At 42.9% G+C, this 12807-nt stretch overlaps 2 protein-coding genes across 2 annotated transcripts in view; both read left to right on the top strand.

Moving 5' to 3' along the window:
- creb1b (cAMP responsive element binding protein 1b) overlaps positions 1–5538 on the top strand; it is an 8096-nt gene extending 2558 nt beyond the window's left edge. The window contains exons 2-8 of the mRNA XM_037686231.1: positions 1673–1785; positions 1865–2011; positions 2095–2195; positions 3317–3471; positions 4551–4739; positions 4812–4965; positions 5130–5538. Coding sequence (XP_037542159.1) covers positions 1681–1785; positions 1865–2011; positions 2095–2195; positions 3317–3471; positions 4551–4739; positions 4812–4965; positions 5130–5274 — 996 coding nt within the window. The 5' untranslated portion in view covers positions 1673–1680 and the 3' untranslated portion in view covers positions 5275–5538. The remainder of the gene's footprint in view (positions 1–1672; positions 1786–1864; positions 2012–2094; positions 2196–3316; positions 3472–4550; positions 4740–4811; positions 4966–5129) is intronic.
- Positions 5539–11723: 6185 nt separating this feature from the next.
- ccnyl1 (cyclin Y-like 1) overlaps positions 11724–12807 on the top strand; it is a 14524-nt gene continuing 13440 nt past the window's right edge. The window contains exon 1 of the mRNA XM_037686230.1: positions 11724–12644. Within this exon, the coding sequence (XP_037542158.1) occupies positions 12482–12644 (163 nt within the window). The 5' untranslated portion in view covers positions 11724–12481. The remainder of the gene's footprint in view (positions 12645–12807) is intronic.

Below are 12807 nucleotides of genomic sequence, written 5' to 3'. Positions count from 1 at the left end.
GGGGGGCACTGTTCAGTGATTTGTAGACATACATCAGTATTTTGAACTGGATTCGAAGGTGAACTGGTAACCAGTGCAGTGAGGCCAAAACTGGTGTAATGTGCTCTCTTTTGCCTGTACTGGTTAAAAATGGGGCTGCTGCATTCTGGACCAGTTGTAGTCGTGCAATGGAGGTCTGACTGATACCAAACAGGAGTGAATTGCAGTAATCAAGCCTAGATGTAATGAATGCATGTATTACTGTCTCCAGGTTATTTTTGGACAATATGGGCTTCAGTTCAGACAGCCGCCTCAGTTGGAAGAAACATGATTTAACAAACATGTTTACATGATTGTTAAGTTTCAGGGAAGGGTCCATTATCACGCCCAGATTAGTGACTCTTTGTTTTTCTGACAGGGCTAGAGTGGAGAGGTCGATGCAGTGGTTTGTGATCGTGTCATTGGGAGGGAACAACATGACTTCAGACTTCTTTTCATTGAAACTTAAGAAGTTTAAAGCCATCCAGTCCCTGATGTCAGCCAGGCAGTCGAGCAGAGGCCGAATAGAGCATGTACCTCTTGGGGGAAGTAAATTTGACAGTCGTCGGCGTAGAAGTGAAATGGTATGTTGTGTTTCCGGAAAATAGCACCAAGTGACAGCAGGTATAGAGAGAATAGGAGGGGACCCAGGATGGACCCCTGCGGAACCCCCCATTTAACCTCTGTTGCTGCAGAACTAAAATCCTTGATGGAGACACAAAAGTACAGTACGGTCACCACGGTAACAACATCCTTGTGTCTGTCACTCCCTGACAGTGTTGTTAAAAGAGGCAGGCAGAACCGCAGACCTAGAAGTAAGCCTCAACCAAGCAGTCTTGCAGAACCTATTTGTCATTTCTTCAAATGTCTCGAACTGCGAGCTGCAGAGAGCTCTGCTGGCCTCACACATTTGTCTCAGCTGTGTTTTATGTAGGAAATATTAGTTAAAAAGGCATTTGTTTCCAGTGTTCCTGACTTTATGTATTTATTTTTATTTAAGACTTCTATAACAGAATCGTTACACCCTCACTGAGAGTATCGCTCGGCTTCAGAGCTCCAAGGAAGGCCAGAGTTTCAGCTAACTCTTGAATTGGAGCAAATTTCTCGCCGTTTCTTGCGAACTTGGTTCATCTTCTATGAATTATGGCTTCTGGAAGTCATAGCACATTGTTCTAAATAGTTGGCACGTTTGTTTTAGTTATTTTTATATTTTTATGAAAGCAGACAGAAATCATGAACAAAATAGTAATAAGGGAACTTCAGTGTTTATGTAGCACCCTTAATTGCGCTGTTTGTGCCAGTGGTGTGCGATATTCTGTGATGACACGTGATTACGTTTGTGTTTTTGTGGTAATGGTGGCACACGGAGAGCTTTGTGTTTTCTGAGGTTGTTATAAGAAGTTTAGAAACCACCACTCTAATCTGAAACGCTCAGTTTGAGACCAGTGCATTTTTTGAATTAACTGTTGTGATTTAAATGATGTTGACTATTAATAATAATTCTATAACCACTGCTATCTCTCAAACTGTCTCAAGACACGTGTAGAAATGTTCTGTTCCCTAAAAGCATCAGGCGTCGCTGCTGAAGCTCATCCGAGAGGCGCCGAGAGAAGTTCAAGCTTTAAACGGCCTTCATTCATGTTTTCATCCTCAGCTTTGCCAATGAAGATGGAGTCAGCAGCCGAGGCTCAGCAGGCAGCAGACACTGCTGTGACTGAGACCGAGTGCCAGCAGATCACCCCGGCACAGATCGCCACGTTGGCACAGGTAACCCTAACCTATCAGTTATTAACGATAACAAAAGCCAAAGTGACTGACAGAAAGTCCTCAAACTTCTGCTATTTAGGTGTCCATGGCAGCAGGACACGCTTCAGCTACAGGTCCCACTGTAACGCTGGTTCAGCTTCCCAACGGACAGACGGTTCAGGTCCACGGTGTCATCCAGGCTGCGCAGCCGTCTGTTATCCAGTCTCCACAGGTCCAGGCTGTTCAGGTAAAACACGCCGTCTCTGGGTGCGTTATCTACAAACAACGTTAAGTTTTATTGCCATCTTCCTCTCGTGTGTGTTTGTTCAGATCTCCACCATCGCTGAAAGTGAAGATTCCCAGGAATCAGTAGACAGCGTGACCGACTCCCAGAAACGCAGAGAAATTCTGTCACGGCGCCCTTCGTACAGGTAAAATGCTTCAGAACTGCCGAGGTTGTTCATTATCTGGTATCAAAACCGAGTGCTTTATTGTCCCCCGTCACTAAGCCAAGAGGGGAACTGAAAATATTCTCATTCTCATTATTCATCATTATTCTCATCTGTCTGAGCTGGATTACTTTAAAAATAAGTGACTGCCGACTTTCATTTTGGTGTGTGTCAACATCTAGACGTACGAAGGGTCACTGTCAAAAACTGGGTTGCCACATCAAAATCCAAGATGGCCACCAACATATAAATATGTCACCTGGCCACCCCGATCATTTGAGTAAATCATGCTTTCTGTTTTTTTATATTAGTTTTTTCAAATGATTGAGGTGATCAAAGATTAATCTATATAAATGTCATGTGTTGTCATCATTGTATGTTTCCATACAATGACAAAATTGGCTCTCTGCATTTGACCCATCACACCTGGGATACACCCAGGTGGAGCAGTGGGCAGCTATGTAAGCGCCCAGGGAGCAATTAGGGATTAGGTGTCCTGCTCAGAGACACCACGGCATGTGGGAATGGCTGGGGATCGAACCTGGGACTTTCGGGTTCCAGGTTGGCTGCCCTACCTCTACCCCATCTCGACCCCATATGTAGGCAAGGCCACCATTGGCCACCCCCTGGCTCCACCACTGCACCTGGTAGTGGATAAAATTGCTCCCCCACTCCAGAGTTCGTCACTCTGTTCTGCCTCGGACAAGAACCAAAGGCCTTCTCCACAGTGTAACTCCTATATTCACTTGAATATCTTGCTCCAAAAACATTTAGGTTTACTTTAATCCCCTGTTCAATTCCAGTCCAGAAAAACACTCTTTTCAAAAACTACCAACATTCACTATTTAAAATCCCTCAGTCATCGGCGTACAGCTTAATTGTGAATGACACAAGGCATTTCGTATGCATCTTCTTATTTTCATCTATCCATTTGTTAAATTAATTATAATTCACAACTTTTTAAAAACTTTTTTCCTACCCGTTACTTCCTTTGATCAATAGTTGCTGCAATAAAAAAAAAACACTTTATGTCAGTAAGTTGTGCAGACAAAAGTAAAACGCGCACGTTACCAGGCGAATCTCACGTTTGTTCCTCCCGACAGGAAAATTCTGAACGACCTTTCGTCAGACACGTCGGCCGTTCCTCGCATCGAGGAGGAAAAGGCTGAGGAGGATTCGTCCGCCGCTGCAGCCACGCCCTCCATCACCACCGTTACGGTCCCCACACCCATCTACCAGACCAGCAGCGGACAGTACAGTAAGAGAACCGAGGAGTCTCTGACTGTCACTTACGTATGGTGAAGTTCTAATTAGTATCGATCGCAGCAGAATTTATTTTTCTTTGTATAGAAGTAAATATTTCAGACAAACAATAGATTTTATTGAGGACGACAAAGATAACGTTACCAACACTGATCTATTTTACCTCTACGTTAGATTTATTGTGCTGGATAAAGTTTTACAAGACGATAGCCTATGCTAGGTTATCTAAACGTTAGCTTGCTAACCTGAAAGGCATGTATCTAATGACAAGCAGGTTGGAGGATTGAAGAGATTTTATTGTTGATTTGTTTTACAGATCAGTTAAAATAAACTCACCATGCTCTGTTCAGTAAAATACTCCACACAGAGTTGCTCCCTGCTTCGTCTGTGCTGAAAGTGAAACTTAAGTGAACGGTTTGAGCATGAACCTCGATGACTTGAAAGTAGTCGTCATGCTCCCTCTGTTGGATACATTGCACAATTACGGCTGGTTCCAGCATTTTAGGGGTGAAAATCATTAGTGTTTGTATCGGTGCATAATGGGACAATTATCTCTGATATGTGTCCCCAAACGTCTTATATCGACCTAAAATATCAGACCTATACATCGGTTGGGCTCTAGATTAGTCGCCTCACTGCTCTCCTGTAAGTCTTCTTTTCTTTTGTTTTTGAAAGAGTCCAACTTGAGCTGCATGTTTCTTCAGAATAAGAGAAATTACGTTTAGTGACTTTATCGAACTTAAAAAGAAAACAAAAGAAGCAACTTCACAACAGAAAGAAAGAGACAGTCAAAAGTCTGTTACTCTCCGCTGCAAGACTTCTGCTCTGCTGATGCCTTCCACGCTTTTATATTACAAATTCAGCAGCCAATCAAAATGCACCACATAATAAGCTTATATAATATGCAGAAGTTATTTATCCCATTCTTTTAACACACTAACCAACTATTATTCACAGAAATAACTTGTAAAAATAGCATATTTTGCATTGTTTTCAACTCCTTGGTATAAACGACTTACGTCAGCTTTATGTGCTTCGATGTCTCGTTTCTTATCCGTCTCTCAAACCAAACAGTTGCGATCACGCAAGGCGGGGCCATTCAGCTGGCTAATAACGGCACAGATGGAGTCCAGAGCCTGCAGACTCTGACCATGACCAACGCTGCAGCAGCTGCCGCCCAACCTGGAGCCACCATCCTGCAGTACGCACAGACCAGCGACGGACAGCAGATACTGGTTCCCAGCAACCAGGTGGTGGTCCAAGGTGAGCACGGGCTCCTCCATGTAAAAACTTTTCTGAACGTAAAATAAAACGTGTGCCCACCTTGGCTTGTAGCAACCTCCGGCGACGTCCAGGCCTATCAGATCAGAGCAGCCCCTGCCAGCACCATCACCCCTGGAGTGGTCATGGCCTCCTCGCCCGCGCTTCCTACTCAGGGTGCCACGGAGGAGGTCACCAGGAAAAGGGAGGTCCGCCTCATGAAGAACAGGTAAAGGTAGAACTTGAGACCCAAAGCTGAAAAAGTGTTGTGAAGTAGAAAATGAACATATTTGTTGTGTTTCCGTGACTCCCAGTAGTGAGTATAACGCCGCGCCGAGTCTTCTCAACCCAAACCGTAAGAGAGAAACCTGACAGTGTCTCGTCCTTTTACAGAGAGGCAGCTCGCGAATGTCGCAGGAAGAAGAAGGAATACGTTAAATGTCTGGAGAACAGAGTGGCCGTCCTGGAAAACCAAAACAAGACTCTTATTGAAGAACTGAAAGCTCTTAAAGACCTTTACTGTCATAAATCAGAGTAGTTCATCCTACAAACACCAAGCTGGGCCAAGTAGTATTTAAATTTATTTCACGTACTTTCTGACTGATTCTTCCTGCCATGGTTGGTCTTGTTGTTTTTTTAAATCTGAAAGTCACTCCATCAAGCTCGAATTCAGGCTAACAGTACAATGAATTAAAAGACATAAAGTATATTATCATTCAGGAAGAGTAACCATTAGAAAAGTGCCAATTAAAACTCGGTACTCTAAATCAATTACAATCTTTTCAAGTGTTACAGGGTGCAGCTGCGATCATGTTGAAATGTCTGAGCTCCATCGAGTAGTTTGGGCCAGCCCCCGTATTAGTTTGCACATCGTTACGTTCGTAGCCATTGTTGCAGTTGTTTATTGGAAAAGGTGCCTGATTCAGACGAGCTTGAAGAAAAAACAGCTGGACTGCCTTTCGTGTTTCTTGGAGAAGCTTCACCTTTTCATCAGAAAAGCTTCTGTTCTGATTAAAGCTTGGGCTTTTTGGGCTTAAAGGTCAAAGGTCGATCTATTTTGGAGCGAAGAGGGTGAATTGGAAGTACGCTTCCGTTTGGCCGTACGTGCACGTTGTGAGCACGGTAACTTGAAAAATAAGCGAGGTACCGACTTTGGCGTGTGGCTGCATCTAGGCGTAAGAAAGGTTCTTATTGGAAAATTAAGTCCCACGTCAAAATCCAAGATGGCCGCCATCATATATGTGTGTAAACCGGCCACTCCAGTCAAGAGGAAACTGCTTTCTAGTTATATTACAGTGTAGTTTCCTCAAATGATTGGGGTGGCCGTTGGGCTGGTTGAAGACTAATTTATGGGGATCGAGGCCACCACTGGCCACCCCATGACTCCGCCACTGCGCCTGGTGGTGGAGTGGTGCTTCGTCCGCTCACCAGGATCCGTCACTCTGCCTCAGACACAAAAAGAAACAAACGTACTTTTTGAAAATTTTGTTTCCACGTCAAAATCCAAGAAGACACACTCATACAAATGTAGTTTACCTTGTGAGCTGGGATAGGATGGAAGGATTTGATCATGCGCTGCTCGGGCTTGTGCTGCTTCCTCTTTGGGAAATCCACAGCTTTCTTCTGGTTCTAGATCTTTAAAATGGAACGGCTCAAAACGAGGCGTTTTTACCGTCAAACGCTCGGTGGCAGATGTTTGAGAGAGTGAACGAATGTTAGACACGAAGAAGCTCTTCACATGAGAAATGAAACATCTTTGATGCTATCGGTAAATCTGCTCAGAACTACCAGCATGGGGGGTCTTTTTTTTTGGTGGGGGTCGTTGTCTTAGTCCGGTTAAAGATGAGTGTCGTATCACAGGCCAGCCTGCTGAATTTCAACTTTCATTTGTAGTCGCCACGAACAAACTCTGCTTAGACCCGAAGCGCGTTTAAGTCTCGTCTTAGCCTCTTGTTAGCAACTTATTGCTGTGGTTTCATTTATTCAGAATTTCAGCTCAGCAACGACGTTTTAGGGTGTCCTACCGTGTGATTTCATAAATTTCAGACTTTATTTTTACAATTAGCTGTGGTGCATTTTCTCTTGCGAGCCAAGACGACAGCAAGAAGACTTGGTTTATTAGAAGCAGTTTCATATCAGCTTAGTGGAAAATCGTTCGGTCTTTGCTAATTCAGCGTTTGGGACTTGTTACGGTTCTTGACACGGCATTCTCAGAAGACGATTTCATCCGATTCAATTTCAAGTCCGAGCCGAGGCACTCCTGCAGTCTTAGAGTCTCGGTCAGTTGCGGTTGAGTCCTTTTAGTGAATGTTGAATATCACGGCACGCCCTGATGCGACACCACCAACAAACAAATTTGCGTGTAATTAGGCGTAGCTTGTTTACTTTTTAAAGTATTTTTGAACGACGATGTCAGCGGTTGTATTTGTTAAAGGAAGAAGAGTCGCGGCTCAACGTCCCACTTTCCTGTTTAGCCGATACGTTTTTCTGCTTCTCCACCAGAAACCCGTTTTAAAACTAACTACAGTAGATCAGTCTCTCGTACGATTTTAAAAGTCAAAAGGCCTTCTTCACACAGGATGACGACCTCGCTAAACTTTATGGACATTTCAGGGGTGGGCATCATATTTTTACCAAATCAAGTTATTTAAATCAACCGATGGGATGTATGGAAAATTGGAAAATGAGTTTCCCTAAAGACAGATAATCTGAAATACTTTTTTAGCCTTTTTGTAGTATAGGAATGTTTCCCCAAAACTGGCTCTTGTGACAAAATAATGATAAATAATTGTTAGATTAAACATGCAAAAATAAACAAACATGTTTGCTATTTGGAGTCTTTAAGGTTTAGTCTAGAGCTGACAACTAAAAAAAGACTGAGCCTATCATAATCCAAGTTTTTCATACGTTTGTTGAAGACGTTTAATTTAAACTTTGATAGGATGCAGGTTTTCTTCAACTTGTTTAAAAGTTTCCTGATGCTGCTCAATAATCCAGGTAGAAAAATGTATAAAAGTTCAGTCTGGTCCTCTGGACATTGAAAAAACAAACAAACACAAAAAAGCAGAAACGTTTCGTCTTCTTTCATCCGAAAGAACACGAAACGTTTCTGCTTTTTTTGTTTTGTTTTTTGAATGTCCAGAGGACCAGACTGAACTTTTATAGATTATTTAAAAGTTGCTTCTTTCAGTTAAGGATATTGGGGGCCAGACGGAGATTGTCTAAGGGCCAGTTTTGGCCCTCGGGCCGTAAATGTCCCGCGTGTGTTTTAGAAGGTACATGGATCGTGGCTTTTCCAAAAGACCTACTTGATCTCGGTGGGATTTGCCTGGTCAAATAAAAGTTGAGCGTAAATAAAATAATGTCACAGTTCCACCCTTGGTACTGACCAAATAACTTTTACCTCCCTGTTTTTCTCTTTCTTGCATCCCCATCACACTTTATACAGCCATCGTTGACTAACGCTAAAAGATCACGCAGGTGAACAATGTTATTTCCATGAGCGTGGCGCAGTCTATTTTTTATTCTTTCGGCTGCTCCTTCCACAACAAACTAACTCACATGACGATTTGGTGATTGTTTTTATGCCGACTGCCCTTCCTGACGCAACCACAGACACCGAGCTGCCACAGCCTCTGTGTGGAGCAGAGAGCTGCATCTAGGACATCCGAGGGAGGAGATGGTGGGAGTTAAGGGCCTTGCTCAAGGGCCCAGACACGAGCAAATGTGGGTGGAGGCAGGTGTGGGTGTTTCACCTTTCTCACCCACACTTTCATGTTGTTGGTTCGGGGTTCCTCCACATCGAAAGGAGCCACTTGAGGTGGTTCGAGCATCTGGTAAGGATGCTCCCTGACCGCCTCCCTAGGGAGGTGCTTGGAGCACGTCCAGCTGAGGAAGACCCAGGACACGCTGGAGAGACCACGTCTCTGTTGGTCTGGGAACACCCTGGAGTCCTCCCAGGAGAGCTGGAAGAGGCTGTGGAGAAAAGTCTGGACCTCTCTGCTCAAGCTGCTGCCCCCGAGACCTGACTTTGGGATAAGTGGAAGCTAATGGACGGACGGACGGTTCGGGGAGTTGACCCAGCAACCTTCCGTTCACAGGCTTGCCGTCTCTAGCCTCTGCGCCACCACTCCCCCCATTCTCCTTATTCTTATATTCTTGTCTGAAAAAAGTCACAGATCCTCCTTTTTTATTGTTACTAGACGTCCGTCGTCAGACTGGACGTATCACGTAATGCCTTTGTACGTACGCCTGAAAACGTTCTCTCGTTTTGTAACTTCATACAAATATGCATCGTCACAAGACGAGTGTCGCGTTTCATCACCCAGCTCCAAGGTCAATGTCACAAATCAAGGTCAAAGATAAAGCAAGGCTTGTCCGGGTCATTGATTGCCGTTTGCAGCACTTTTTTTTTATTTTTACGTCCCTCGGGGTCGTCGCTCAGTGGGAGGGGCTTTAGGTGTAACACATCACGTGTGTTCAGGTATGACAACACGCTGACTCACAACCATTACAGTCAAACTGGTTCAAACCAAGATGTAGGGTGTAAATTTGGGATCCGGCGTCATTTCATCACAGCCATTAAACAAAATTACACTTTTATGTTATTCTTTATTTTCAGTATTCTATTTTTTTTCCATGTTTGTGATGACGTGATATGTGGATTGTGACAATTTACTAAAATACAGTGTCTTTTTTTAAATCATGTAGCAGGTTAAACTTGGCTACGACTTCCTGAGTAACAAACTGTACATATCTTGTTGGGGGGGGGGGCATCACTTTAGTGGGGCTGTGTGTGGAGAAGAAATGTGAGTGTGTTTATATTTTATATTACTGTACATAGACTCTACAGCATGTGTAGACCACATATTTAGTTTATTTGATATGAAAAAAGTTCTTATGCTTGTATGAAGCCAACTTTGCATATTTGTAATATACTAAAGCGGTGTGTGTGTGTGTGTGTGTGTGTGTGTGTGTGTGTGTGTGTGCGTGCGTGCGTGCGTGCGTGCGTGCGTGCGTGCGTGCGTGCGTGCGTGCGTGCGTGCGTGCGTTCATGTAAGGCCTACCAGCGTCGTGGCAGCTAGTAAGTAAGAAGGCCTGTGTTGGACTTTTATGTTGGAGCGTTGTAATCAGAAGAGTTTGTAGAAAGCGGGAGTTGAGATCTACTTGGAAAATGTTCTTGTTTACGTTCTGAACTCTTTAATTTGTTTATTTTTAATCTTTTAAGCAAATGTTGCTCCCTCACCAAAAGTTTTATATCATTTTAATGAAAGCACAAATGTACTGTTTATTTTACTACATTACTTCATATTTTCTTTTGTTCTTGCTTCCAGAGGTAGACTACATGTTTGTGAAAATCAAACTTTGATCGACTTTAAACACAGGCGTTTGACTTTTTAGGAGAAAATAATTCTTATCAGTGACTTTGGTAAAATAAGATAAGATAGAACTTTATTGATACAGAAACGTTTTAAATTTAGCACTTACATTAAAACACAAAAAAGGGTTAAATCATATCTGGACAGATTATTTTAGGGAGAAACTTTCATCCTAAAGACCTGATCGGTGTGAGGCCTGCCGCCCACATCTGTCGTACAAACGGCACCTCGCTGATGTGCTTCAAATGAGCCTCTATTCACTTTTATTTTTTAAATCACAGTGTGGTTTAAATAAATCAATTGGGAAATAAACAGACTCGTTGTTTATCTTGTTGCATTGCATCTAAGATTTAATCTTGAAAACTTCAGTTTATACTATTGTAATAAATACATGAGAAGAAATTAAATGTTTTCAAATCAAAAGTAAAAACTTTTAACAGGTACTTTGACTTTACCACAGTTTGGAGCTTAATATCACAGAACTGTTAAATACTAATGCCTTTATGATTTTTAACAAACTAAAACCAAAATTTATGGTTAATTTCTTGTAATTTATCGAACTTTGTGCTCTACTTGGACATTTTCGTGGATTTTTGATTTCGGTGCTGGATGAGTTTGAAACCAGTACGTGATCAATTTATCGATTGCCACTTTATCCCATTATGAACATAAATGCCATGTATTGTATAAAATTCACCCAATGATGCTTTTCATATTGTTTTTGTTTTACCACTGTCCGGTTGCAACGTTGTATCTGCCCGTAAGTTCAAAGTGCTGTTACTCTGATAATACTTCACTCTTTTGTAAACAATTGCTGTGTCAATAAATTGCTCTTGAGTATTTTCTAGTGTTTTAATCATATTTACTCGTTTAATTCATGCTGTATATTCATGAACCATAACGACACTACAATTGTGAGTTTCTTAATTATTTGTATTTGGCGGTACGGCCTCAGCAAGAAAGTTGCCGAATCGAATCCCACCTTTCTGGGTGGAGTTTGCATGTACTCTACACATACCAACAACATGCATGTTAGGTTAATTGGTAACTTTTAATTGTCACTTTTAATTGCATGAGAGTGTGAAACATCTCATCTGGTGTGTGTATGTATATATACCAGTATATATTAATTTATATATCCATCTATTATATATGAATGAAAATATTATGTATAAGACTTGCCTCCTTTAGCTGCTATAGCTATAAAAATGTTTTAATCTGTTGTAAAAGTAACGTTTTTTGGCTAAACTGTGCAGCAGATAATTTGAATGCTCTGATTATTATAATTTTTTTATTATTATTTACAAAATGGTGAATAAGACAAATTTTATGAATAGACAAACCTTGTGTGTATGGTATATATTCTGTTTAAATTAAAGATGAATGGGTTGATTGACAGGTGGTGGAGGGGCTTCAGCTTTCACTGTCAAAAAAGGGTGACGGTACAAAAATAGTAGCCTCGTAAACACAAATCACTTTTGACTGGCAGGTCCTTCGACCAATGAGGGGCTTTCAAATGTTTGTTTTGGTTTGGTATAGCCAATAGAATTGAATGGAATTTCAAAGTGGGCGGGCCTACAACATTCCATTGCCTGGGAGTATCACTGATCTCCGGCAGGCAACAGATGGCGGCGGCAGAAAGTGCGTTTGCTTGCGGCTCTAATCTGTCAGGGTGGAGGCGTCTGGATCAGCTTCTAGAATTGGGTTTTTAATGGTGTCAATGGAAGAAACCAAGTTAGACTATCTTAAGTGAAAATTATTTTCTCAACACCAGTTGTTATTCCGCTTTTTAATTTGGATTTCTCCCAAGAGGCCGCAGAAGCCTCGGACTCGATTTAGTAAACCCACGGAGCCGAGCGGGAGGAGACGCTAGTGGAATTGTTTTGAAAAGTCTCCTAAAACGCAATTGACAACGCTTATAGTTCGGAAGTCCTACACTACGTGTTTTCTTGGCGTCAGTTCTGCTAACAATCGCGAAAAAGAACCAGTAATGCGGCGAAGAGAAGTTCAGGAGACGAGCTAAATGCTAGTTAGCTTCAAAGTAGCGGCGTTGAATGAATGAATAAGTCGACCAGCTGGATTTAAGTGACCGCGTACTGCCGAGAACGTCCAATATCCCTGTCCCCGATTGTTTTCCACCCAAGCGAGCCTTTGTGGGGAGTTGTCCCTTCACTTTTATCCACAAATCGATCGGAATGCGGCGCTCGGAAGTTGGAAAGCGGCATTTTAGCAGAGTCAGTGTGGCGGAACTCCCCGTTGTCTCCTAATGTTTATCACACCCAGGGAAGCTAGCTAGCTAGCCGCGGGTTGAAGGCACTTCTCCGGTTATCGGGCGGTAACAGCGTCACGCTCACATCCAGTTTGGGAATGGGGAATTCAGTGTCGTGCTGCGTCTCTCCGGAGTCGAGCCCCAAACTTCCGTCGAGACAAGCCCCGGAGCGGCTGGAGGAGCTCCACACCAGCACGGAGGTGAGCGACGACAACACGGTGCCCTACCTGCAGCACATCAGCGACAGGGAGCTCCTGGACGGTACGTGTCCACCTGCACAATGTTCACCTGCTCATTGTTCACCTGCACAGTGTTCACCTGCTCAATGTTCACCTGCACAATGTTCACCTGCACAATGTTCACCTGCACAGTGTTTTACCTGCACAGTGTTCACCTGCACAGTGTTCACCTGCTCATTGTTCAC

Source organism: Nematolebias whitei, chromosome 13 (genome assembly GCF_014905685.2).
Source record: "Nematolebias whitei isolate Nwh7 chromosome 13, NemWhi1, whole genome shotgun sequence".
NCBI lineage: Eukaryota > Metazoa > Chordata > Actinopteri > Cyprinodontiformes > Rivulidae > Nematolebias > Nematolebias whitei.
Note: the sequence above shows the minus strand (reverse complement) of the source record. Positions and strands in the feature narration are given on the sequence as shown.